Genomic DNA, 24802 nt, shown 5'->3' with positions numbered 1-24802 from the left:
CAAGAGAGGCGGCAGCTGATCTGAGGTTATCTAGAGGATCCAAAAAAGCTTATAAATATAAATAAAAAGTAATAAAATTAATAAATAAAAGAATATATAAAGTTAATAAGTAATAAATAAATAGATATATAAGTAATAAAATAAATAATTTTTTTAAAAAGGTATTTAAAAGGCTATAAGCCTTAGGTTTAGTATATAGCTTAATAATATATATATTATATTAGCCTTACTTAATTAATTAGTTTATAAGTATAAAAGACTATTTTTTATATAATAATAAAAAGAGAGAATTAATTTTTTTATACTATTTATTATTATATTATTAATAGCTTAAATTATTATTTTTATATACTTATTTATTTAATTAAATAAAATAGGTTTTTATAAGTTAGTTAGTTTTTTTTTAAAAAAATATTAAAAGTTTAATTTATAATTTAAATAATATATAAATTTTAATACTAGTTAAAAGTACTTTTATATAGTTTTTTATTTTTATTATAAATATATATTATTACTTTAATAAAAAAATACTTTTATTATTAAAGTATATATATTATATTTATTTTATTATTATATAAAATTATAAAAATATTAAAAAGCTAAATATAAAAACTTTTATATAAAATAAGTAATATATTATAAAAGTAGCTTAAGATTAAATACTTTTTTATATATTATTAATTAATTATAATAAAATATAGCTATATTACTTATTTTTTATTATTTAAAACTAGTTAAAAAAACCTTTAATATTTTTCTATAGTTTTTAAAATATATAGCTAGTTATAAATATATATAAACTAAGGCTTTATAAAGGCTTATAAAATTAAAATTTATATACTAAAGCTTTAATATTAAGTAATAAAGGTATATAGCTATTTATAAAAGAACTAATATACTACTATTAAAAAACACTAGTAAGTACTTACTTATGTATTATTAACTACTTTAGCTAACTTCTGCAGTACTACCTAAGAGGCTAGGGGTAGTTTTATAGCAGACTTATAGCTATTATTTTTATTTAGTAAAGTGCTTTTAAAGTAAGGTCTTTTTTATAGCACTTTTTATTTATTATAATATATATTATATAATAATTTTAAGCCTGGAATAGTAAAGAGGCTTATATAATAATTTATAGTAATAAAAGCTTAGCAGCTGTAATATAATTCCTAAAGAAACAGCATGAAATGGTATTATGTAAGAGCTATAGTCTAAAGGCACTCTGCTGGATAAAAATAGTGGCTATAAGTCTGCTGCAAAACTACCCCCAACCTCGTAGGTATATAAGTACTGTTTGATGGTAGTCTATCGCCTTCGGGCATTTGGTCAATTTATAACGATACAGGTTCGTTTCGGCTTTTCCTCGGAACCCCCAGAGGTCATCAGTTCGAATCGCTAACAGGTCAACAGAGAAGATTAGCATGGCCCCTGCACTAAGGATGACACGCTCACTCAAAGAGAAGCTAAACATTTTTTTTCTCTTCCAAGTCGTGATGGTTATCTTTTTGCTTAGAGAATCTATTCTTGTGGACGATTAGTATTGGTAAATCCCTGCTGCACATTGCGGCGGATGGTCTCAACGGCATAATACCCCATTCGTGATGCAGCGGTGATCTTCAATATGTAGTGTAATACGTTGCATACACCACCAGGTTCGGTGCCTCCTGTATGTACAGTACTGTAGTTCGACTCCTCCGCGCAGGTGGAAACGATTCCCTAGTGGGCAGGTATTTTGGCGGGGTCAAGAATCCGACCCCTCCTCGGCAGCCCGTCTTCGTCTCCGCGCGTGCGAGGAGGATCAACACCGCCCTCACATCCGATGTTTAGGCCTCTCGTAGCAGCAGCTCCGAGTCTTGCCTCTAGATTACTGCGGACGTCACCGGGTCGATCCATCAGCCGCCTCGCAACCGTAGCCATGGGCAAAGCAAACACAACGCAGAAGCTTGCCAAGCTACGGGCCCTGATGAAGGAGCACAACGTCCAAGTATACGGTATAACAGCTTGCCGTCCATTGCATTGCGCAGCGCAGCTGACATCAGTGCCTCCACAGTCGTGCCCTCCGAAGACAGCCACAGCTCCGAGTACATTGCCGCATGCGACGCTCGGCGAGAATTCATCAGCGGCTTCACGGGCTCTGCTGGTTGCGCAGTCATCACGGAGACTGCTGCCGCTCTGGCGACGGACGGCCGTTACTTCAACCAGGCTACCCAGCAGCTGGACGACAACTGGACGCTGCTGAAGCAAGGGCTTCAGGACGTTCCCACGTGGCAAGAATGGGCGGCTGAGCAGGCGGCCGGGGGCAAGACGGTTGCCGTGGACTCGACCTTGGTCACGGCCTCTATAGCGAAGAAGCTTGCGGAGAAGATTCGCAAAAGCGGCGGCTCCGACCTGGTGCCCCTCGACATCAACCTGGTGGATGCCGTTTGGGCCGAGGACAGGCCTGCGCGACCTCAGCAGCGCATCACCGTGCTGTCTGACAAGTTCGCCGGCAAGTCCGTCCAGAGCAAGTTGTCCGACGTCTTCTCTGAGCTTGAGAAGAAGCGATCGCCGGGACTTTTCATTTCCATGCTTGACGAGGTGGCGTGGCTATTCAACCTCCGCGGTAGCGACATTCCTTACAACCCAGTCTTCTTCTCATACGCTGTGATCACGCCAAAGGGAGCGGCCCTGTACGTTGACGAATCAAAGCTGGACGAGGAGTGCAGGGAGCACTTGAACAAGTGCAATGTGGCCATCAAGCCATACGAGAGCTTTTTTCGCGATGCGGAACTTCACCACCAGCAGTTTGTTGCCTCCGCCCAGAGTGCAGAGGGGGCGAGCCCATCAGGCAGCTTCCTCATGTCGAACAAGGGTTCCTGGGCCTTGAAGAGGGCGCTGGGAGGAGACGGCGCAGTCGAGGAGATCCGCAGCCCTGTTGGAGACGCCAAAGCCATCAAGAACGAGACCGAAATGGAGGGGATGCGGGCGTGCCATATCAGAGACGGTGCCGCTCTGATCGAGTACTTTGCCTGGCTTGAAGACCAGCTCATCAACAAAAAGACTGTGCTGGACGAAGTACAAGCTGCCGATAAACTGGAAGAATTGCGATCCAAGCACGAGCACTTTGTCGGCCTTTCATTCCCAACCATTTCATCAACGGGTGCCAAGTATGTTTGACTACCTAATATTTCCCATGCCCCTTTCTTTCAGCGTAGCCTCGCCGCGGATGGCGTTACTGACAGGACTTCACAGCGCGGCAGTTATCCATTACGGCCCCGAGCGTGGAAACTGCGCTGTTATTGACCCCGAAGCCATATATCTGTGTGATTCAGGAGCACAGTACTTGGATGGCACCACTGACACGACACGGACCTTGCACTTTGGAGAGCCATCGGAGGCCGAGAGGGAAGCTTACACACTTGTTCTGAAAGGAAACATAGCCCTGGACGTGGCCATTTTCCCAAAGGGGACGACTGGCTTTGCTCTCGATGCTCTGGCCAGGCAACATCTCTGGGTGAGTTCCTGAACCTGAAGTTTGTGCGCCCCGGCTAACCCGCAGCAGAAAACCGGATTGGACTACCGACATGGCACTGGCCACGGCGTTGGATCTTTCCTGAACGTCCACGAGGGCCCGATCGGCATCGGCACCCGAATTCAGTACACCGAAGTCCCGTTGGCGCCTGGCAATGTCATCTCGAATGAGCCGGGATACTATGAGGATGGGCGCTTCGGCATTCGAATTGAGAACATCGTCATGGTCAAAGAGGTGAAGACGAAATATGCCTTTGGCGACAAGCCATTCCTGGGATTTGAGCATGTGACAATGGTCCCCTATTGCAGGAACCTGATCAACGAGAGCATGCTTTCGGAGGCTGAAAAGACTTGGCTGAACACCTCCAACGCAGAGATACTGGAGAAGACCAAGGGATTCTTCGAGGGTGATGCTCTCACGATGGCCTGGCTGACACGGGAGACTCGGCCGATCGAATGAGGGTAGTCACCTGAACGGAAGCCGCCAAAGACACAAAGAAGAAGACAAAGACAGATGCATTCCATCTCAGAGGCGGGCAAACGCTGCCAAGATGAAGGTCAAGCTGAAGGATGCTACGAACCAACCATTTCCCGTGCCAACCTTCAAAGAAGGGAACGTGTCCGTGAGAAACCTGTGAGAAGAGACGATGCTCGGCAGACCTAGCCCATATGAGGCGGCGAGCTTGTTTTGAGTCGAGAGACGTTAGAGGAAGGGACATTCCGTAAGAACTAATATGCGTGTGCACATACCTGGTAAAATGCCGCCAACACTCCGCCGATGAATACAAGAGTGCGTGAGAAGACGGAGACGACCAGCCCGGTGCCAAATCCTGTACGAGGGATCATGGTCAGTTGGCCGTTCTTTCGAGATTTGCGAAAGACATTGAAGTATATGAGCGCCTGCTTAGCTGACCAATGATACTGCCTGCAGATACTTGCTGGATAATGCGAGGAGAGAGCAGCTGTTCGCGGGCGGCGTCTGCAGGCTGACTTTGTGTTTGCGGCGCCTTTTGGCGAGAGTCGAACCGAACGGTGGAATTGGCTGCAAAGGCGCCGTAACAGACGCTGGTTCCAATGCCTCCGAGGAGGAGCCTCCTGGAATGACGAAAGATGGGGATATGCCGCATTGCTCTTTTGAACGGCTGCTCTGCGGTGCTCTGTCGAGTGCAGAAAAGGAGCATGGAGGATTGAAGACTATAGGCTAGACGCATGAAGTGTGTACGGAATACAGTAAGTACAGTAGGAGGAATATGCTGGTGGATCTATGATGTAGTGCAGCGGATAGCTGTTGAGAGGCTGGCGTGGGGTAATTGGAGAAGCCCAAGCTCAAGTGCATGGGGTCTGTCTACCTTACCTTAGTAGGTACCTACTACTACCCCTGGAGCTACTAATCAATGGTCATTGCCTGTTCAAGACGTACTACCACCTACCGAGTACATTGAGAGGTATGAAGATTGATAGAGGCATTGTTGGGTGGATGTATCAAGACAGGAGAGAGGATAATGCGCAACTTCGAGGCATCACCGAAGCCTTGGTTTGATACTTTGATACTTTGCATCGTTGCCGCGTTCTCAATACAAGGAAAGACACAGGCGGGACGGTTCCGCCAAACCTGGAGCCATCTCCGAACACGTACCGAGCATTACTAGGTACCTACCTAGTACTAGATACTCTAATACCTAGTAGTACTCTGTAGCAGCAGAACCAATGATGTGAAGCTCTTTGGTCATGCCCACCTGATGTGAGGTAGGCACGTACTGATGTACCTTACTTAGTATGCTTTATTACCTGTAGGTACATAGATGTTAATTGTCCGGCTTTACTCCGATGACACCAGCTTGAATCGCGCAACTCTTCCTCTAGGGCTTATTTCTCGTCATTGTGAGAGCGAGCTGGTGGGGTCAAAGCTGATGTTAATATATAGCCAGGACGGGATTGCATGCTGGAGTAGCCTGGATTTGCAAGTGGCATTAGTACGATCTTTTTGTATAGCAAGGTAAGTAAGAGGTAGAGAATTAACAAGTAGTAGTACAAGTAGTTCGCCGACAAGGTTGGAGGCTGCAAGTTCCATGTAAGCCACCTCGTGCCTAGGGCGAGGCTCCAATCAGGGCGCCATAGAATGAGCACGTTGATAAGCGAAATCTTTCATCATTCCGCGTCTCCGATCCATCCCCGTCGAGGTCATTTTCTTGCTGAGCTGCATGCACTCAACCAAGCATGAGGGACATGGTACCCTACCGACAACTCGGTAAGGTATGATACAGTAAGCTCTACCTGGAGGGGGGCGTCAGGCGGGGTGGGGCGCTGGGCTTCGATCTCACCTTGAATCCGTCTTTTTTTTCCCCCAAAGTTGTCCCTCTGGGTAATAGTGCTACTATAAGTAGCGAGGCTCGCATCACGTCTTCGCCATGGCGCTGCCCTGTCATCCCTCCCAAACCCCCGTTACAGCGTCCCGTATCCCGTAGACGACGACGAAGAAGCAGCCGCTCAAGATGAAGGCATACATGTACGACAACCTGCCGGTAAGCTCTCCCTCGCCCAACCACCAGCCGGGGCGTGTCAACGACAGCAGTCGGCGTCCGTATCAGCAAGCGTCATCAGACTCGAACGTCGTCATCTAACGTGGGAAATTGGAAAACCGCCAGGGCGACCAGCGTCTGCCCCACGACTCCGGCCGCCAGGTAACCGCAGAGGACCTGGCCAGCCTCGGCGTGCTGTACCACCGCTTTCCCGAGACGAGCGACGTCGATGCCCTGGCCGCTGAGCGCGGGTACAGAAACCGCGACGAGATTGTCGTCTCGCCAGACAAGATGGGCGACGTGTACGAGGACAAGGTCAAGTCCTTCTTCAACGAGCACCTGCACGAGGACGAGGAGATTCGATACATCCGCGGCGGCCAGGGCTACTTTGACGTGCGCAACAAGGGCGACGAGTGGGTGCGCATCCAGCTGGAGAAGGACGACCTCATCATCCTGCCCGCGGGCATCTTTCACCGATTCACCACAGACGAGTCCAACGTGAGTCCCTTCCTTGCTGCTGGGGCTACATCGCCTGTTCCGGTCCTATGAAGCTGTTTGCTGCTTGAGTAGTGATAGTGATCTTGGAGCTGAGCAAATCCCAACCGCTGCGTAATCTCTTGACTAACTCATTGGAAATCCCAGTACGTTCATGCCATGAGACTCTTCAAGGATGAGCCTAAGTGGACGCCTTTGAACCGCGCTCCGGAGCTGGATAGCAACAACTACCGTAAGGAATATGTCAGCCAGTACCTCAACTAAGTTCAACAGCTCGGCGGCCCTGGACTGCAATAAAATGAAGAAATAGGAAAACAAACAAAAAATCAAGTAAAATTGGATACTCGTACACCGAAACAAGTGCCTCCCTTGGACCCCCAAAAGTTTAGAGTAGCAGTATTCTAGATGTGTAATAGATGAGAAATGTTTTGGCACTCGCTTGGTCATCCTGACTTGCTGCCAGCGCACTGAGATGCAGCCGAGCCAAAATCCCAAACATAAAAAAGTCACTAATGAACCTCACCCCAAACCAACCACCAACACCATGCCACCAGTGGCAACGGCAAAGATGTCCCAAAACGATCTCGCCTGCATCAAGGCGCCCAGAGAAACCGGGCACAAGGAGGACGGCGAGATTTCGCGGCTGATCCGAACATCCAATTCCCTGGTCATGTTCCTATCAAGACGAGATGGCTGCAACTTTGCATCTCAGCCCCAACCGCCTCGATGAATTCCACCGGCACTCGCATTGGACGCCTCATTTGACTGGGAGGCGACTGGGCCCGAATAATTCACACGGTACTTTTGTAATCGCTGTATAGCCTCTCCATTCGCCTGCCCTCGTGAGAGGCGAAGAGAATTAAAACTCTCCTCTTAACTTGACCTGTATTTGGATTTGGGTTTGTTGGACGAGCAGTCGGGAATCAAGATGGAGACTCGCAGCGAGTCGAGCGAAGGGCCGCCTCGGCCGCGGCTGCATCTGCCCGCAAGCTGCGATCCGCCTGCGCCCAACGGACCGACGAAGCAGCTTGTTTGGATTGTTCGTCTTTTCCCTTGCTTGATACATGATGGGGAGGGAATCTATGCTGACAGCTTCACTCCTCTGGGGGGGTGGGTGCAGATCTTTGGCGGCACCGGCCACATGGGCCGCTCCCTCGTCAAGAGCGCCCTCTCGCACGGCGACCTCGTCGCCTCCGTCGGCCGCGTCTTCGAGACGCCGCTCGAGGACATGCAGGGCATCCACGACAACTGCCTGGGCCTGCTGTGCGACGTGCGCTCGCGCGACTCGGTCGCCCGCGTGTTCCAGCAGGCCATGGACCGCTTCGGCCGCGTCGACGTCGTCGCCAACTGCTCGGGCTACGGCGTCATCGGCGCCTGCGAGGACCAGGACGAGCACGACGTGCGCAACCAGTTCGAGACCAACTTCATGGGCACGCTGCACATCATCCACGCCACGCTGCCCTACTTCCGCCGCCAGCAGGCCGGCCGCTACCTCATCTTCAGCTCGACGTCGGGCGCCCTGGGCGTCCCCGGCCTGGGCCCCTACTGCGCCTCCAAGTACGCCGTCGAGGGCCTCATCGAGGCGCTGCTGTACGAGACGGACGCCTTCCACGTCAAGGCGACGCTCATCGAGCCCGGCCTGGTGCGCCGCGACGAGCCCGACTCGGACACCAACCCGCTGCCCACCTGGGGCCACTTCTTCATCAAGCCGCCCAGCGAGCACTACTCGACCGCGACGTCGCCCGCCCTTCACGCCAAGCGCATGGTGCAGTGGCTGGGCGACCGCCAGCCCACCAGCGCCGTCAAGTGCGCCGAGCTGGTCTGGCAGCTGGGCCACTGCTCATACCCGCCGCTGCGGCTGCTGCTGGGCAGCTACGCCATTGAGAGCATCAGGGACCGCATGCGATCCGTGACGGAGGAGCTCGAGGATTGGAAGCATCTCAACTTTGCCTCGGTGCCCGATTCAGACCAGGGCAATGACGAGATGGAGGTCACTGCCGACGCTGCGGCCGTGTAGGCTCTGGTCTGTCTATTGTGTGATGATACTCTGACATGTTGTTGTCGAGCCTCGATTGGTTGCATGACTTGCCTTGCTTTTGCTGTTGCATTTCTATCTAACGATACCTACCTACCTGTCTGTTTGTCTCCCTTTGGAATATCTAGTCTGTCATTCAAACATTTGAATATGTAGTAAAAAAAACGCTTCTATATAAAAAGGCTTGCTTGACGCAGCTGTAAATATACCTCCGAAGCCAAAGAATGTCTCCAATTTTTCCCATAGTAGGTAGGAGTAGTAGTAGTAGTACCGTCAATTCCCAGCTGTAAACCCACTAGCGCCAATATGGATCTTCCAGAAGTGCTTCAAATCATGCAATGATACTCTCTTTTTCATCTCATCAATTTCCACTTGTTCAAGCTATTTCACTGCTATACAGCACATAGACCACCCAACAGGGCAACAGAGCAGACACGTAAAGCCAAAAGAGAAAGGCTCAAGCCAAGCACACAGGACAGGCAATTTGAAAGAAAGCTTCTGCTGGGCATACCTTAGGATGAGATGCAGCGCCTGGCCGTAGCAGCAACAAAGCAGGCCGTCGCCCAGCCTCGCGTCGTCTTCTCCGGCATCCAGCCCACCGGCGTGCCGCACCTGGGCAACTACGTCGGCGCCCTGCGGCAGTGGGTGAAGCTCCAGCGCGACGAGCAGCCGTCGACGAGGCTCATCTACTCCATCGTCGACCTCCACGCCATCACCGTGCCGCAGCCGCCCGAGACGCTGAGGCGGCGCAAGAGAGAGGTCCTGGCCGCCCTGCTGGCCATTGGCCTCGATCCCGAGAGATGCACCATCTTCTATCAGTCTTCCGTGTGTTCTTCTCCTTTCCCCTCCCCCTCAGCCAGCCTGAGCTCACTTCCCCGCAAAGCAAACCTCATGAACTGAAACGCCGCCTGTAGGTACCGGCTCACTCCGAGCTCATGTGGATCCTTGCCTGTACGGCATCCGTAGGATATCTGTCGAGGATGACACAGTGGAAGGTAGATCTAGACACTCGCAACCCCCCCTAGCTGCTGTGGAAAGACAAGCAGACCAAGTTGCCAACGTTGACATGCCCTCAGAGCAAACTCAGTCTGGCCTCGTCCTCGACGCTGGAGAATAAGTCTGTCGGGTCCAAGCTGAAGCTGGGCTTGTTCTCATACCCCGTGCTCCAAGCTGCTGATATCCTCGTCCACCGGTAAGGCCCCCTTATTGTTGCAATGTGTGGTTGTCCTACGCAACAACAAATCAGAGACACGAACAACCAGATCAGTGGCTGATGAGCCCCCACCCCAAGGGCAACTCATGTGCCTGTCGGACATGACCAGCAGCAACATCTGGAGTTTGCGCGTGAATGTGTCACAAACTTCAACCATGCATACGGGAGCCACCTCGTCCATCCCGAGACAATCGTTTGTATGCTTGCCGTCTCCCAACAACCCTCTTCCTCCCTTCTCTTATCCGCAGCCAGCTCACTCAAACAACAGCCCCCGTCCAGCGCATCATGTCCCTGACGGAGCCCACAAGTAAAATGTCAAAGTCTCACCCGGCGCAGCGGTCGAGGATTCTCATCACCGACACGCCGCAAGAGATCCGCTCCAAGATCGCCACCGCCCTGACGGACTCGACTCCCGGCATCTCCTATGACCCCGCCACGCGCCCGGGCATCTCCAACTTGTTGGAGATCCTCTCCGTCTTTGACCCAGAAGGGCGCACCCCGGCCCAGCTGGCTCAGGAGTTCGCCGAAGCGTCGCCCAAGGTCTTCAAAGAAGCCGTCGCAGACGCGCTGGTGACTGGGTTACACGGCATCCGGGACCGTTATCTCGAGCTCAGTGCAGACGATTCGTACCTTGACAGGATAGAGCAGCATGGCGCGCAAAAGGCTCAGAGAAGCGCAGAGGAGACAATGGACATCGTAAAGGCGGCGGTCGGTCTGTAGCGAGTGTTTTGCGGGAATTGGCGTCTTCCATTTTGGCCTTGGCGTGGAAGCACCGATAGAGGCATGTATGTGCATGTGCATGTGTATGTGTATGGGTATGTGTATGATAGAAGTCGCCAACCGCGGCCAGCCACTCTTCGGCAAAAACATCGCTTGGGCAACATGCGGCCGCAAATCTCTATGCTATGGTGTAGACAACCCCCCTTCCCTGTCACTGCCTTCTGTGTGCCAGGGCGCATTAACATAGTTCAGGTCATGGTCGATCATGATGCGTAGGCGAAGTTGGCACCTCTGGCAGATAGCCAGAATTCTCTAACGACTTGGTTTGTCGTTCGGGATCCTCTGAGACTACATGATGTGTCAGTGCGGTGTTCGTGAAGCACCCTCATGATAGGAGCGTACCTGATGATCTTCTTCACAAAGAGCGACTTCTGCTCTGCATCGACCTTCTGGCTCGGGAAGGAAGGATGGTCTAGCCCAGACTGCAGCCATTCCTTTGCCGCTGGATATCTGCTGACGAGCTTCCTCAGCGGTTCGCATAGCCGATCCAGCTCGCTACGCAGGGCATTGCCCCCAATGTTCCTGGCAAGGGACTGGGCCAGCAGCGGCCCGAGCATGTCCATGGCCCTCTTGAAGGTTTCCTGGAGCTCTGGCTCATCTGCCCGGGTACCGACAAACGCAGTCTATCAGACACGTTAGCTTCAACTGCAAGATACCGCTATGATGTAACGTAGAGGCCATTGTTGCTCACCCAAAACTCCGCAGCGGCCGCCTTGGGCAAGGGTTCCTTTCCGTCCAACACCTGAAGTGTGAAGAGGAAGAAGAACTCGATTGCGTCCGATGGTTCCAGCCCAATGAAGGTCGCCGGGCTCCTTGTCAGTAGCCGGCTGACGAGATCGATTCCATTTTGCACGAGTTCTGGTTCCGCCCCTGGTTCTGCCCTCATGTGTTAAATGGGGGTCATTCGAAATAACGTTACCAAGGAATCTATGGTATCTTACCAGGGAGCTGCTTCAATAACCCAATCACCCAAACCAGCACGTCCGAGAGTATTTTGCGATACTGTCCCAATTTGTGAGGAGATAGAGAACTGACGAAAGAGCACGCCATACTGACGATGACCCCGATCCTGGGCGTGTCTTTTGAATGTCCCACCAAAAAGCCTACTATATCCTCGGGAGTCAGGACAAACGGCCCCGGCTCGCTTTCAGAGAAGCCGCTGCGAAGCACGCTGCATATCAGTTCTGTAACTTCCGAGCTGCCACTGTACACATTTTGGACATCAATGATGATGCCTATCACTTGCTTCTGGAGTTCGGCCAGCTTGGGCGTTTGTGTCTTTTGAGGAGACACAGCTTCGAGGTCAATGGCCAAGTCCGGAGGGGACTGCAAACCTTTTCCCATGCTTGCGAGACATCTCAATGCCCTGAGGCCCACGTGCAAGCCAACATGTTCTTCCGGCGCGATGTCCGTGCAGGGACTCTCCATCTGCGGTGGCAGTGCTTCGTCATTCGGAACATTTGCCAGCTCCAAGGATTTCCGCACGTCGTCTTGGATGAAAGCAAGCAGCCGTGAGCAGGCGTCGTACCGCTCATCATCCACTGGAATGGCTTGTGCAATGGCTGCAAGAGCACCTATAATTTTCTCGCGGGATATGCAATCTAGTGACGCCGTAGTCACCAATTTCCGATACTCAGCTAGAAGGTTATCCATCTCAGGATAGAGATGTGAGCGACAAGATGAGCAAAGGCGATGAATGGACTTCGATGCTGGTATGGCCATAGAGTGATCCGGGACCTCGTTGAATAAGAGACCTAGCGCGGTAGGAAGAAGGTGAGTGTTCCTTTCAAAGTATTCCGTGTATTGTTCGATCAGGGTGAGGCAAGTCTGCCTTACTCGAGCTGGGACATGTTCCTGGCCGCTCTGCAGCACCGAGAACAATGGCGACGAGAAGACGGCGGCAAGGGAGCCATCGCAGCGCGCATCTTCCCGGCTGCAGTCAGCCAAGCCCCCCAGACAGAATATCGCCGCCTCCAGCTCCAGCCAGGCCGAATTACTCAGCGTGGTCAATATCAGGGAAGAAAATGTCTCGACGAGCTTTGGGCCGATCAAGACGTAGACGGCTTGCAAAAAGTCCACAACATCTTTCCGGGCGTCGTTGAACCCAACACGATCGCCAGAGTCCCATGAGTGAAATTCCTCTGCTGGAGGGTATATGATCTTCTTCCAAGCGTGTGACGTTGCTTCGAAGATGAACGAGACTGTAAACGCAGATTCCACATCCATATCCGACACAGACTCCGTGAACGTTGACCAAAACTCAATGGCGGGGACAAATATCTTGTCCTCAGCAACGGGGTAGCCATCCGCCGCTAGGAGACCACATAGCCTTGAAAGTATGCTTCTGTTTTGGTCGTTCTCATCTTCTATCAGAGCTTGCATCTTGGCCTCGCCGTATGCGAGGAGCACGTATCCGAGCTGCGTCGATTCGAAGTCAAAATCACCTTGAATCAGCAGGTCGTATCGGTTTTGAAACCACGGCGTATCAAACATGTTGGAGAGCATCGTGTAGTGCTGCTCAGTCAACAAGGAAGGCCAGTTGAAGAGTACGTCGACAAGGAGTTCCGCGGCTGCGTTGTACAATTCTTCAACCATCAGGGCATTGATAGAGCCTCCAATAAGGGGGCGCAGCGAGTCGGCAATGTAGCTGTTCCGCGCTGATGTCTTTTGAGCAAAGGAGACCCAGGACTTGAGGGCGCCCATCAGCTTTCCTGCATCGTGTACCACCATTTGAAATCGCATTGAAGTCACTTACCTGAAGACACCTCAATGCGTCTTGTTTGACCTCTGGAGAAGCATCGTCTCGGCTCATGCACATGGCTATGAGAGTGACCGAGTCCGACGTGTTGGCAAGCACTGAATCGTAGAGCCCAACACTTGTTCAAGTTAGTGATGCTGCAGCACAGCTACCACGAGAGAGGGGCGTCTCATACTTGCTTGGTGCATTCAGGTCAATGCGAGTGACATCTTCGAGAATGTTGCTTATAACCAGAATAGCCGCGTGCAGATGAACACCTGAAAGTCTCTCGAAAATGGCGTTGAAGTCGACTGATTCGTCGATTGCACCCGGTTGCCAGGCCCGATTGGATGCGAGACAAACCAGGAGGTGAAAAACAAAGCGGCTACATAGCCTGTGGAAGTACACAAAGTACGTGGATAAGGCAGACGAAAGCTTCCGCACAACGAGCAATCCGGTCTTCTGTTGGAGAGAGCCCATGTACCACTCCAACAGTGAGACAAGAAGCTCTATGGCATCGGCGTCGGAAAGAGATGCACTGGTCAACCAACGTCAGAGCTCGGCGCGCAGCAGTGCTGATGGGGGGAAAGCGTACTTTTCAGTGTTGAGCTTCACAATGATGGTGAGGGCGCCAAAGAACTTGACCTTGTCATCTGGGCGCCCAAGCAGGTGGTGAGCAAGCGTCCATGCCTGTGGTGAGCTCTGGAGCCGTGAGAGCGTTGACTGGGTCTTGGCGATTGTGCTGGGGGAAGCTGGTTCATAGAGAGAAAGAATCAGCTTCGTCACAATTAGCAGTGAAGCTTTCAAGGGCCGTTTTGCATCCCGCCAGACTCTCGTGGTGCCACTTACCGATTCAACTTGCTCAACCTCGGAGGGAAGAAGCTCATCTTGCATTGTGGCGGCTTCGAACGGAGATCAGTTCCACGCGGTTCATCAGGTCACAATTGGTCCGCTAGTAGCACCAAGATCTCATGGCGGAAGTGACGTTGGCCAGAATTAAAAGAAGATGGGCTATATATCAGCTGGTGCGAGACCTGAACATGGCAGTAGGTATTCCAGCACAAAGAGAAACTTGCTCTCTATCAGGAGCTCACTCTCATGAGCTCGTCGTCACATGTAGCCCAGTCGATATTTCCCATCTGCTCCACATAATCGATAAGGAATGATTACATAACTTTGTATGTCGACACTTCTAGCTTATTTGGCCCTTAAAATGTGTTGGAAGTGACGATACTGTTTGTTGTCTTTATAGTAAGATTCGCAATTCTTAGTATTCCATGTCCTGAGATTTGAAATGGTAGATACAACAAGTATTGACGGTCTAGTACTTTCTTATGATCGAATATTTATTCATTTCTCATGTGGATGACTGCTTTGTTCGTCAGATGTACTTCGCTGCATTAGTAGAGAACGTACACTTTGGAGTTCTATATACATGATGATAGGCTTGCATTGAAACCTAGTGAACTGTCTTCATACAGCCGTAGAAATGGAAATTGAGAGAAGAAAAAGAAAAAGAGACGCTCTCATTCTCAATTGCTAGAACACATTGACGGCAGCGACATCTCTTCCTGCCGCACCCACGATGTCGTTGACATCCGTGACGGAATCATCCTCCGACCTGCGGCCTTCAAACAAGCGCCTCCACCAGCCTGGGGGGTCCAAGGGCCTGGAACCATTGTGCAAGGGTGGATACACGTCGTTGAAAAAGTACCAGATGTGACCGATCACGACGCCCATGATCTCATCCCTCGGTACGGTACCGTGCATGAACAGGCTAAAGGCCATCAGCACCCATGGCAGGTACGGCGCCGTGAAAACCAGCAGTCCAAGGAAACTAAGCCTGGTGTCGGGGTTGCGGCGAGACCAAATGTAAACGAGGGTGGAAGACAGCGGGTGGCCGAGGAACGGCATCGAAACCAGCGGCGACAGTACAATCAGGCTCGCCATGGCATAGACGAGAAGCCAAGAGAAGTATGCGGCCGATCTCCCGGACGATTCCTCCAGCAGCCGTGCGTAGCGTTGTAGGAAGTATATGTGGAAGAGGAGGTCGAGCGAGAACGGGCCGAAGTAGAGAAACGTCGTCAACAGTCGCCAGTACTACATCGAGAGCAGCCGTTAGCACGGGCTATGCGCAGCAACGTATGGTGGGAGGCTCAACCAACCTGTGACTTGATGAAGACGGCTCTGAAGCTATAGAATAGCTGGAATGGAGTCACCATGTGGCACTGGACGAGGGCGCTCGTCAGCACCGTCGCGGCCGTCCACCACCGCGTGCAGGTGGGCATCTCCCAGAACCATGTTTCCAGCGGGAGGCGATCGCCGCCCAGGACCTGATCCATCTAGGCAACGGCAGCGGCTGCAATGACTGCGAGGATCATGCGCTGAAGGAGAGAGGAACAGACGGCCTCGATGGATGTCGGTAGCCTCGTGGGCGATGTGGTTGTTGGGCGCAAACTCGATAACCGCTGAGGTGGCCTTTCGCAGACACGACACAATGTAAGCCGCCTGCAGGTGAATCTGGAAGGTACAGTTAGTTCTACTATGTGTGACCTGCACTTGGTAATTACCTGCCATGCAATGTCACGTCATGCTGCACCATGGCCACTTCCGTATCGATAGCGCATTACTAAGGCTCAAGGTCCACAATGATGGAATGAATGCCTCTGATAAACCTATCTGGACAAGTAGACAACTTGGAGTAAAGCAGGTTGTAATATTAATGATCCTGATATCAAGAGTCAATACATGCTCTCGACATTCTATGCGCTAGGGAAGGAGATTATATCACTTTGAAATCATCATAGATTAGACAGATGCTTGCTTCTGTATAAAAACAGTAAAGGCCCATCTGTCACGAATTTAGTGAATCAGGGACCACCGCATTGCACCCCCAAGACCCCGAATAATACTGCGGAGAAGGCGCTTCGTCCCCAATACTAGTACCGAAATACTTCGCAGACCACATGGACTCCATTGTTCCATTCTGGTGACACCGTCACCTCTTTTGCCTTGGACAACTTCCAAGAGCCCTCTCCCATCAATGACTTGCCATCCAAATGACCATGATCCTCCCCTCGTGTATCTGGCACGGCGGCTTTCTCCTCCCCCTCCTCCTCCTCCTGCTGTCAAGCAACCTTGTGCAGGCTGACGTGAAGCCCTCCGCCCAAAGTGCGCCTGGCCAATGCGACGTCCGCACCATCAACTACATTACACACTCGCTGCCGTCGCTCTGCTTCAAGAGCTCATGGACGGATTCAGTACCGACATCGACCGCGTCGCCGGCCACAGTAATTGACGACGACTACGATGATGCCACGCAGCACGTTACGCGATCCGCCGCAGAGGAGGAGCAGGCTTCGCCGTCCGCCACATCGCCTACGGACACGCTGGCAAAGACGCCGCCCGCAAGCGACACCTCGGCGACGCCCTTCATGTCGTTTGAAGACTGGAAGGAGATGATGCTCAAGGAAACCGGGCAGGATCCCCAAGACCTGCATCTTCGCAACTCGAGCGGGCGCCAGAAAGGCGACAGGCCGTCTCCCGACGTGGACGAGGCCTTGGGCGAGGAAGGGGAAATATCCCTAACGTTTGACTACGGCGAGGGCGATGGCATTCGAACCGGAACCTATGCGGACTCTGCGACTTCGAATACCGGCGACGACGCCGACGAGGCTTTGGTGTCCAAGGACGGCAAAGCGCCCATCCACCGGAGCAAGGACGCAGGCAAGACCTGCAAGGAACGCTTCTCGTACTCTTCCTTCGATGCAGGCGCCACCATCCTCAAGGCGGGGCCGCAAGCCAAGAACGCGAAAGCGATCCTGGTGGAAAACAAGGACTCTTACATGTTGCTCGAATGTGCGGCGCAAAACAAGTACGTTATCGTCGAGCTGAGCGACGACATCCTCATCGACACCATTGTCATTGCCAATTTTGAGTTCTTCTCGAGCATGATTCGGCATTTCCGCGTCAGTGTCAGCGATCGGTACCCCGTCAAGATGGACAAATGGCGAGAAGTTGGGATATTTGAAGCTGCCAACTCGCGCGACATCCAGGCCTTCCTCGTAGAAAACCCCCAGATCTGGGCCAAGTATATCAGGATCGAGTTCCTGACGCACTACGGGAACGAGTACTACTGTCCTGTGTCTTTGCTCCGGGTCCATGGCTCGAGGATGCTTGATTCCTGGAAAGACAGTGAGACTGGCCGAGAAGATGAGGCGGTCGAGGAGGAAGAGGAGCATCAAAGGCAGGAAGAGGAAGTCGCCCCCATTCCTACAACTACTGTTTCTCCACCACTCGCAGTAGTTGAAACCAACACCTCACAGACTAGGGACGATGATGAGGTTACTCCAGCTCACGCGCCGACATCCCTGCCGCCTTCAGACGAAGGCCCCTTCTACCATTGGACGGCGACATGCGCCGCTTCTCCGGCCTCCGTGGCTGATGGCAGTATGGCGGATTCAGGCTCTAGCCCAACTGGCGAAGCAGTCAAACGCCAGAGTAAGGACGGCGGCGCCCTCGACGCAGATCCTGCGGCGTCTGCACATCTGAGATCAAACGCCACCCAAGCTCGCGATGCCTCCACTGCTCCGCCGTCGAAGCAGACCAATTCTACCAAACCCGCCGCTGATACTGTGCAACCCTCACCAGACTCCGCAGACGCCACAGGAACAACCTCGGGGACAACCTCAGGAACAGGAAAATCTCGAAGCGGCGGAACCGCAAGCGCCTCCGCTCCCACGCCAACCGTCCAAGCAAGCTTCTTCAACTCCATCACCAAGCGTCTGCAGCAGGTCGAGGCCAACCTCACACTGTCGCTCAAGTACGTCGAGGACCAGTCGCGGCTCATGCAGGAGGCCCTCCAGAAGACGGAGCAGAAGCAGGTATCCAAGCTCACCCGCTTTTTGGGGGACCTCAACCACACCGTGCTCGCCGAGATGCGCAATGTGCGCGACCAGTATGAGCAGATCTGGCAGTCTACCGTGCTGGCCCTCGAAAGTCAGCGAGAGCAGTCTGAGCGTGATATCGTAGCCTTGAGTACAAGGCTCAACCTACTAGCCGATGAGGTTGTCTTTCAGAAGCGTATGGCGATCGTCCAGGCCATCCTCCTGCTCTCCTGCCTCTTCCTCGTCATCTTCTCCCGCGGAGTCCCCATTCCTTACCTTGCCGCCCTGCAGGAACAAGCTGCCGGGTTCTCCTACGCCTCGCCCTCGCCATACCCCGATCACGGATCGCATGGCCTTTATAAACCTGACCCTAGCCTTCGAGCAGATGAGCAACCGTTGCCGAGTAATGTTACAGGGGCTAACGGCTCCTCATATGAAGCCGCACCAAACGTGCCAAGGAGACGGGTGCCGCACTCTTCGCCAGGGACGGCAGACTCCCTTCCACCACTTCGTGAAACAGCCTCAACAGAGCCTCCACGGCGGCACTCCTCGCTTACCACAGCAAATACTTACAGCGATGGCAAGCTCTCAGAAACTCACTTTCTAGACCAAGATTCACGGTTTCATTCTCTTCACCAATCGGCTGCCACACTTGGCTCGGCACGAAAGCCTCTCCCTTCTCTTCCTGAACATTCGGCGGCCACACAGGACTCTTAAGTCAGCAACATGCTCCAGGAGCGAGAACCAAGCGGCCAAGAATGCCGTCGATGCTCCATGGAGCTCTTTATGACGCTGCTGGAATAGATTCCAGCCTCATGGCAATGTACAAAAGCGTGTTTGGTGCTTTTATTGAATGAAATGTATATTAAAGTGCGAATGGACATGGCTTTTCCAGTCCTGCTACGTGTCTCTCATCTGACGTGAAAAGTCATGGCTTCTTCGAGCGGTATATAGCGAAGTGATTTGCCCGCAATGAGAGAAACGAAAGATCATGAAGAAAATGAGACAGAGAGAAAGAGAGAGAAGAAAATAAAAAAGAAAGAAAAAAAGAGAGAGAAAACAATCATCACGAATCGAATCAGTAAACTTCAATGATTTCGCAAAATAGTCGTGTCCTTTTGCCGACCAAGGGCAGTTAGTCAAAGCCTCACTCACTGCTAAGCCGTGCTGCCGTAAAGGTGCTGTATGGCGGTCTCATAGTCATACTCCTCAAGGGCCGCAAGGCGAGTGCCTCGGTCGTATTGAGATCGCCGGCGTCGCTGTTCGTCGCGAAAGTGCTGTCCGGCATTGGGTGTGAATAGGCCTAGTAGACTCAGCATGGTACACACATATAAGGTCAGAGTGCGCGTCTACTCACCGACATGCTCGGCATTCTCACAGCTCCGCTTCATCTTTGACTGATTGTCAGGCTCGGGAAACGGCTCCTCTTGTCCGGCAAGATCTGGCATTGGGCCATTCGAGGTATAATACAGCTGGCCCGCGTTAGCCATCCCTCATGGTTCAGTATATGAAGGGTAGAGATTGGAAGATGCCTACCTTGGGGCGATAATGAGGTGCCTCCAGCATCACAGAGCTGTTTCGAAACTTCTGCACTAGGCAGTCTTTTCCCTGAATGGCTGTATAGCTTGGTCAACATCAAGACGGCACCAAGTTCCGCTCAGAGAAACTTACTGGCATACGAAATCTCTGCCACCTTGTCGCTCTTGAAGCAGTTCCTACGCAAGGCGTTAGCATGGCGAAGAATTGAGAAGGGAGGTCGGATGACAGAACATACCAGCGTTGGTTTCCGCGAGCGTTGACAAACTTGTGTGTTCTCAGTTAGCACCCGTTGTTCCAAGGATCAATGCGACTAAACTTGTACTGACATCGATAATATCCAGAGGCTGCACACAACACGTTAGTAACTGGAAGCGTTGTATGTGGGGGGAAGGGGACTCACGTCTACAAAGTTGATGAATGCATATCCAACGCTATTCCCGACCGTTAGTTACTCGCGTGACATGTAATGGACGTCCGGTAGAAGTCACTTACTTGCAGTCGTTGGCAAAATCGATGCGAAGGTACATGAAATCATACTTTCCCCAGCTGGACTCGTCAACGATTCTCTTGAGCATGGCTTGGTCAACTTTGTTGGGAATGTTTCGAAGCATAATCTAGATGAGAGAAGAGACAAAAGTCAGCAAGATATCTGAGATACATCGCGGAAGACCTCACCGTAGTGCGAACGTCGATGCCATCACGGATGCGATTGATGTCAACGTGGTTGTGATGAGTCGTGGTGGTATGATACGTAGATCGGCTGACACGCATCGCATTCTGTCGACGGGCATCTGCTCTCTCAACACCCGAAAAGTTCCTAGAGGGACTATAATTGTTCTGGGCTGTGAGAGCTGGGGAGGGTGGCGTCTGATACACAGTTCCAAACATGGGGTACTGAGGAGTGAACGATGTCAGTGGGCTGCTAGAGCCGGCCTGGGCCGCCGGAAGGAAGGAATCCAGCATGTAGGGCATGGCAGGAGTGAACGGCGTCTGAAACATGAGCGGGTACATGGCAACCGGTGCATTGTAGTGCTGGTCACTCTGCCCAGCCTGGGACGAGTTGGGGCTCACAGGGCCAAGGCGCTGGTCGACATCATCTGCTCGCTTGTTGACACTCATACCCTCCATGGCTTCGGTGAGTCCCGAGGCAGAGAGACTTTCCATGTGGTATGCTGATGCAAAGATTTGGACTCCCTACGCAGTTGCAATGTTAATGTGGTTACTTGGGCAAGGTGGATGAGGACAACGAACCTCCGTGGAGATACCGCCGCTGCAAGCCTGTATGACAGGAAAGGCAGCAGTAGTGTCACAAAACTCTGCAACGGCCCTGAAGGAGCCATTGGGGAAGGTGGACAGCCGGACAAACGCAAACAAGCGGCCGTGTGACTGCAGAAACCGATGGGCCACTCCCATGGTCTGAACTGGGTCGACCATAGCTCCTGGCGGGACAGCGGCAAAGATTTGGATCTGGCCGGTGTGAGAAAGACCAGCTACAGGAGATGTATCAGCATCAAGATTAGTTTGGACGCTGAGGATCTGGCTCACCTGCGCTGTGGCCCATCTCTACGTGAGCGCCTGGAGTCTGGCCCACGCGAGTCGGGTTGGCAAAGGCAATCTTCCAGTCTTTGTCGGCTTGGTGAAGCTTCGCCTGTGCCGCACAAGCGTCTCTGATGTCTGTGAAGTACACAAAGACACCGGCGCTGTGAGTCTTGAGGCTTCTAACGCCATAAGTAGGACTGCCATCCTTTCCCAGATCCTGCGTTTGTCAGTGATTGCGATTTGTGAGAGGGATCCCTGGCAAACGTACCGTCAAAAGAGCCTCCACCTCCCGTGCGGAAACCTGAGCGGGCGACGATATGAAGAGGATCCTCGACAAGCCCATATCGGTACTCAAGGCAGCGGAGAGGTCTCCAGCGGGCAAGCGCACATAGGTGTTACCGACAAAAGGGCTGAACGCCGAGGCCGTGGGAGACAGCCTCGTGCCGACGCCCTGGATGGAGCTGATGAAGGGATCCTTATCCAGGTGCGACACCGCATTGCGAAAGCTGCCGGCAGGGAGCCTCGCCGGCGACGTGGTGGCTACAGCTGAGCGGGCGAAGCTCTTGAGCAGGCTGGACTGTGAGCCTTCATCTGGGGTCAGAGAGGTCAGTCGAGTGTCGGGCGTTCCCTTGAAGGACTCGGCGCCTCCGCTCGACGACCGAGGGGACGACGGATTGTCAGCTTGGTGCGCCATCGCAGAGGATACGGAACCGGTGCGTGATGATGGTGAATGCGATGAAGATGAGCTGGTGCTGCCTGGAAGTGAAGTAAGCCTCTGCGTCCGGAGTCAGAGAGAGGGAAACCCAGAATAGCTGCGATTCTTCCCAGACTGATGGATGTGCAGCGGTAAAGAAGACCAGCCTGAAGACGCAAGCGCTCGCTGCAGAAGATAGAGAGATACCTAAGTATGGACTTGATAACTTGCCCCGCGAGAGTGAGTGGGAAGAGATGATCGGGGCAAAGCTTCTTCTGAGAATGGGCTCACTTTGATGCACCTGGATAGCTGCTGCCGTGAATGTTCAGGAGGAAAACTTGCTTAGTGTTGCTCTTGCCCCCTCGTGCACTTTCCTTCCGAATGACCCTCTGCTGAGAAGGGGCAGGTGCGGGCCCTCAAGGTTGGAAGTCGCATACTGCCACCTGGTGGCACTGCCGCACCTTTCGCTCCTGCCAAACGGCCCGCGTTGAACTCGCTCGTCATTCGAGCCACTCAAAGGCAGTTTCGTGCTCGCCTGATCGGCTGGGAGGCGGTGCCGGAACGATGCAGGAGCGCGACTGCCCCCTATTCATGGCCGAATGATATCTGCCAGCCGTGGTTTCCATGAGAATATGAAGCAAACAAGTACCTAGCATGAGCTTCAGCTTGAGATTGGAGATGATGATCAAACGACCTTCAGCTTGGCAGAGAATGAAAAGAGAGGAGGATATAAAGGGAGAATACCTAGGCCTCCCCAGCGTATTCAGATACCGAGTGCTTGTAGTCAATCGGATCGCCAGTTCATCAGAACCAGGTGAGCCATAGCCCGCAATCAATATGATATTATCCCAGGACCGTCAATACTGATAAAATACTACAGGACTCCATGCTTGCTTCCCTGTGATCCAAACTATAGGTATACCCAATTCCATTCCATGCCTGTATGCGCCAGTGATTTTTCATGCAACGTTTCGTTTTCGAAAATCGGTTCAGTAACATCTGTCGTGTTTTATGTCTACTTGAGGAGGGCCGTACGTCGACAATCATCATAGAGGCCTCGAGCCTAGACTTGCGCTCTCCTTCGGCGGCCTCTGCTTGGGCCATCGGGGCGTTGTGCTAACACGTCCCTTAATAAGGGGTCATCTTTACTCTTGTCCACGTGGTGAACTCGGACATGTCTGCGATGAACGAAAGGTCAATATCAACCGATCCTATCACGCCATATCCCGCATGAGAGCACTAGGCGTAGGACGTTGAGGTTCACGCCTGGCCTGTCTCATGGCACAGTATGGGTACTTGAGACACAGAACAATGTGCGAGAGGCTTACCTTTGTAAATTGTCTGGCCGGGGGTATTTGTGTTCCCTGTCTGCGCAGAAAGGACAGACGTATCCGGGAGAATCGTGGACCAGGCCATGCCGAATCATCTCATTCTTCCGCTTGAACCCCTTTCCACCTTCCGCACGAGGGCATCCACGCACGGGGCAGTAGTGTGGACGGGCTGAAGAATGCACATTAGCGTGAGAGTTGAGAAGGTACTGCGTTTGGAACGGCGGAGCGGTACACCCCTCGAACGTGCAACTGTAGCTGCCGACCTGAGGGTGGGTGATCCCATCGATGCTCATGCGATCCGCTACGGACGCCACGGCAGCTGGCGAGGCCATGGTGTAGCTGGACTGAAGGGGTTTGCCGGAGGCGTTGCTGCTTGCATAGTCGACGGAGGAGCGATGCATGGAACCATTGGAAGCGAATTTGTCAGGACTGGAGGCGGGAAGGGAGTTGGGAGATGGAAAGCTGCGCTGATACGCCTCGCTGGGAGAAATTGGGTGCGACGCATGGCTGGCGGCAGAAATGGACGAGAAGCGCGGAACACCTACGGTTGGAGACAGAGAATAAGGTCGCGCATCGCCGCCGGTGTGACGCCTCGGCAGGTCTCGGCTGTCGCTGGGCGTCGGCATGTCGGTCGCGACATGATGATGGGGTCTATCGTTCAGAGTGTCGCCCAGGGTTTTTTGTATGGAGGGCAGGATCGGCCCGTTGGCGCCGTCGCGCTTGGGCGAGTCTAGCAAAGGGGGCAGCAACTCGCTGGAGCTGGGCGACAGCAGCGCTCGCGATGCGCTGTCTGCCGTGGCGAGACGACCGCCCAAGAGCGGCGGGGTTTGAACGTGGCGACTGGGGCTAGAGACGGCATCGTCATGAATCGAGAGATTGTAGGTTGAGGCTGACAGATCAACGCTGGGCTTATCCTCCCCATGGAAGAGTCCGACGTCCCCGCCCGCGGCTAGGGCATCGGCGGCAACGGCCCGCAGACTATTATGATGGCCCGTGGCAGCGGCAGCGGCAGTGACGACATGCGGCCGTGGTATGATGTCGGCGCCAGCCAAGGGGTCGGCGTTGGTGTCTCGCGACGGGCTCTTTTGCGGAGAGGCGTCGTCGTCGGAGAGCTCAAAGGGGTCGTCGCTGCCAGGCAATGCCAGCTGGCCAGCAGCCTGGGCTACGTCTTGGTGGCGGTGGCCGCCGAGATAAGAGACGAGGACGGCATCACCACCCACGGGCACGATCTTTGACCGATTAGACTTGGAGAATCCGTCGATGGGAGGAGGGCTGAAACTGACTTGAGCGCGTGGTATGTCCGGAGGAGGGCTCTCTGTGAGTTCGAGTTTGGGATGCACTGCTTTCATCTGAGGAGTGCCTGGTGAAGGAGCCTCATCTGGATCGTAGGGGACAGAATCTAGCTGCATCGAGCGTTCCTGGCATTGATCTTGGTGCGGGTGTATTCGGTGCGGCGCCGTGTTCATACTTTGGTTGTCCAAGAAGTCATCGGTCAGCTCTCCATGGCAACCTTGGACATGCGGG

At 52.6% G+C, this 24802-nt stretch overlaps 10 protein-coding genes across 10 annotated transcripts; 5 read left to right on the top strand and 5 right to left on the bottom strand.

The window, feature by feature from the left end:
• Positions 1-1831: 1831 nt before the first annotated feature.
• On the top strand, positions 1832-3970 carry TRIREDRAFT_82452 (X-Prolyl aminopeptidase; the record flags this gene model as incomplete). Its single annotated transcript, XM_006969665.1, has 4 exons — positions 1832-1991; positions 2051-3146; positions 3232-3493; positions 3542-3970. The coding sequence occupies exons 1-4, from the start codon at positions 1916-1918 to the stop codon at positions 3968-3970; spliced, it is 1863 nt and encodes a 620-aa protein (XP_006969727.1). The 5' UTR covers positions 1832-1915.
• A 290-nt stretch (positions 3971-4260) lies between these two features.
• On the bottom strand, positions 4261-4977 carry TRIREDRAFT_112366 (uncharacterized protein; the record flags this gene model as incomplete). Its single annotated transcript, XM_006969645.1, has 3 exons — positions 4261-4340; positions 4424-4711; positions 4941-4977. Coding segments are annotated over 3 exons (405 nt in total), but the record flags the coding sequence as incomplete, so codon positions are not given.
• Positions 4978-5731: 754 nt separating this feature from the next.
• TRIREDRAFT_82451 (uncharacterized protein) lies at positions 5732-6788 on the top strand (the record flags this gene model as incomplete). The annotated part of the gene is made up of 3 exons (XM_006969664.1): positions 5732-6032; positions 6156-6527; positions 6672-6788. Exons 1-3 carry the CDS (start codon positions 6003-6005, stop codon positions 6786-6788), a joined length of 519 nt encoding a protein of 172 aa, XP_006969726.1. The 5' UTR covers positions 5732-6002.
• A 578-nt stretch (positions 6789-7366) lies between these two features.
• Positions 7367-8692, top strand: TRIREDRAFT_52718 (uncharacterized protein). The gene is made up of 2 exons (XM_006969663.1): positions 7367-7563; positions 7645-8692. The coding sequence occupies exons 1-2, from the start codon at positions 7453-7455 to the stop codon at positions 8539-8541; spliced, it is 1008 nt and encodes a 335-aa protein (XP_006969725.1). The 5' UTR covers positions 7367-7452; the 3' UTR covers positions 8542-8692.
• A 389-nt stretch (positions 8693-9081) lies between these two features.
• Positions 9082-10626, top strand: TRIREDRAFT_82442 (tryptophanyl-tRNA synthetase; the record flags this gene model as incomplete). Its single annotated transcript, XM_006969662.1, has 5 exons — positions 9082-9384; positions 9474-9554; positions 9636-9751; positions 9851-9969; positions 10041-10626. 5 exons carry the CDS (start codon positions 9082-9084, stop codon positions 10490-10492), a joined length of 1071 nt encoding a protein of 356 aa, XP_006969724.1. The 3' UTR covers positions 10493-10626.
• Positions 10627-10755: 129 nt separating this feature from the next.
• TRIREDRAFT_5991 (uncharacterized protein) lies at positions 10756-14183 on the bottom strand (the record flags this gene model as incomplete). The annotated part of the gene is made up of 8 exons (XM_006969623.1): positions 10756-10840; positions 10895-11175; positions 11244-11428; positions 11494-13240; positions 13308-13428; positions 13486-13827; positions 13885-14066; positions 14139-14183. 8 exons carry the CDS (start codon positions 14181-14183, stop codon positions 10756-10758), a joined length of 2988 nt encoding a protein of 995 aa, XP_006969685.1.
• A 477-nt stretch (positions 14184-14660) lies between these two features.
• Positions 14661-15797, bottom strand: TRIREDRAFT_124187 (ER membrane protein). The gene is made up of 2 exons (XM_006969644.1): positions 15455-15797; positions 14661-15389 (listed from the first exon to the last, which is right to left on the bottom strand). The coding sequence occupies exons 1-2, from the start codon at positions 15629-15631 to the stop codon at positions 14829-14831; spliced, it is 738 nt and encodes a 245-aa protein (XP_006969706.1). The 5' UTR covers positions 15632-15797; the 3' UTR covers positions 14661-14828.
• An 867-nt stretch (positions 15798-16664) lies between these two features.
• Positions 16665-18433, top strand: TRIREDRAFT_52709 (uncharacterized protein; the record flags this gene model as incomplete). Its single annotated transcript, XM_006969661.1, has 2 exons — positions 16665-17509; positions 17789-18433. Coding segments are annotated over exons 1-2 (1431 nt in total), but the record flags the coding sequence as incomplete, so codon positions are not given.
• A 926-nt stretch (positions 18434-19359) lies between these two features.
• Positions 19360-21902, bottom strand: TRIREDRAFT_36855 (uncharacterized protein; the record flags this gene model as incomplete). Its single annotated transcript, XM_006969625.1, has 12 exons — positions 19360-19478; positions 19533-19647; positions 19712-19791; positions 19847-19890; positions 19950-19978; positions 20115-20145; positions 20207-20328; positions 20390-20474; positions 20601-20904; positions 20980-21250; positions 21306-21470; positions 21522-21902. Coding segments are annotated over 12 exons (1746 nt in total), but the record flags the coding sequence as incomplete, so codon positions are not given.
• A 1108-nt stretch (positions 21903-23010) lies between these two features.
• On the bottom strand, positions 23011-24687 carry TRIREDRAFT_70577 (uncharacterized protein; the record flags this gene model as incomplete). The annotated part of the gene is made up of 2 exons (XM_006969643.1): positions 23011-23125; positions 23276-24687. The coding sequence occupies 2 exons, from the start codon at positions 24685-24687 to the stop codon at positions 23011-23013; spliced, it is 1527 nt and encodes a 508-aa protein (XP_006969705.1).
• Positions 24688-24802: the final 115 nt, after the last annotated feature.

This window comes from Trichoderma reesei (genome assembly GCF_000167675.1).
Source record: "Trichoderma reesei QM6a unplaced genomic scaffold TRIREscaffold_37, whole genome shotgun sequence".
Taxonomy (NCBI): domain Eukaryota; kingdom Fungi; phylum Ascomycota; class Sordariomycetes; order Hypocreales; family Hypocreaceae; genus Trichoderma; species Trichoderma reesei.
Note: the sequence above shows the minus strand (reverse complement) of the source record. Positions and strands in the feature narration are given on the sequence as shown.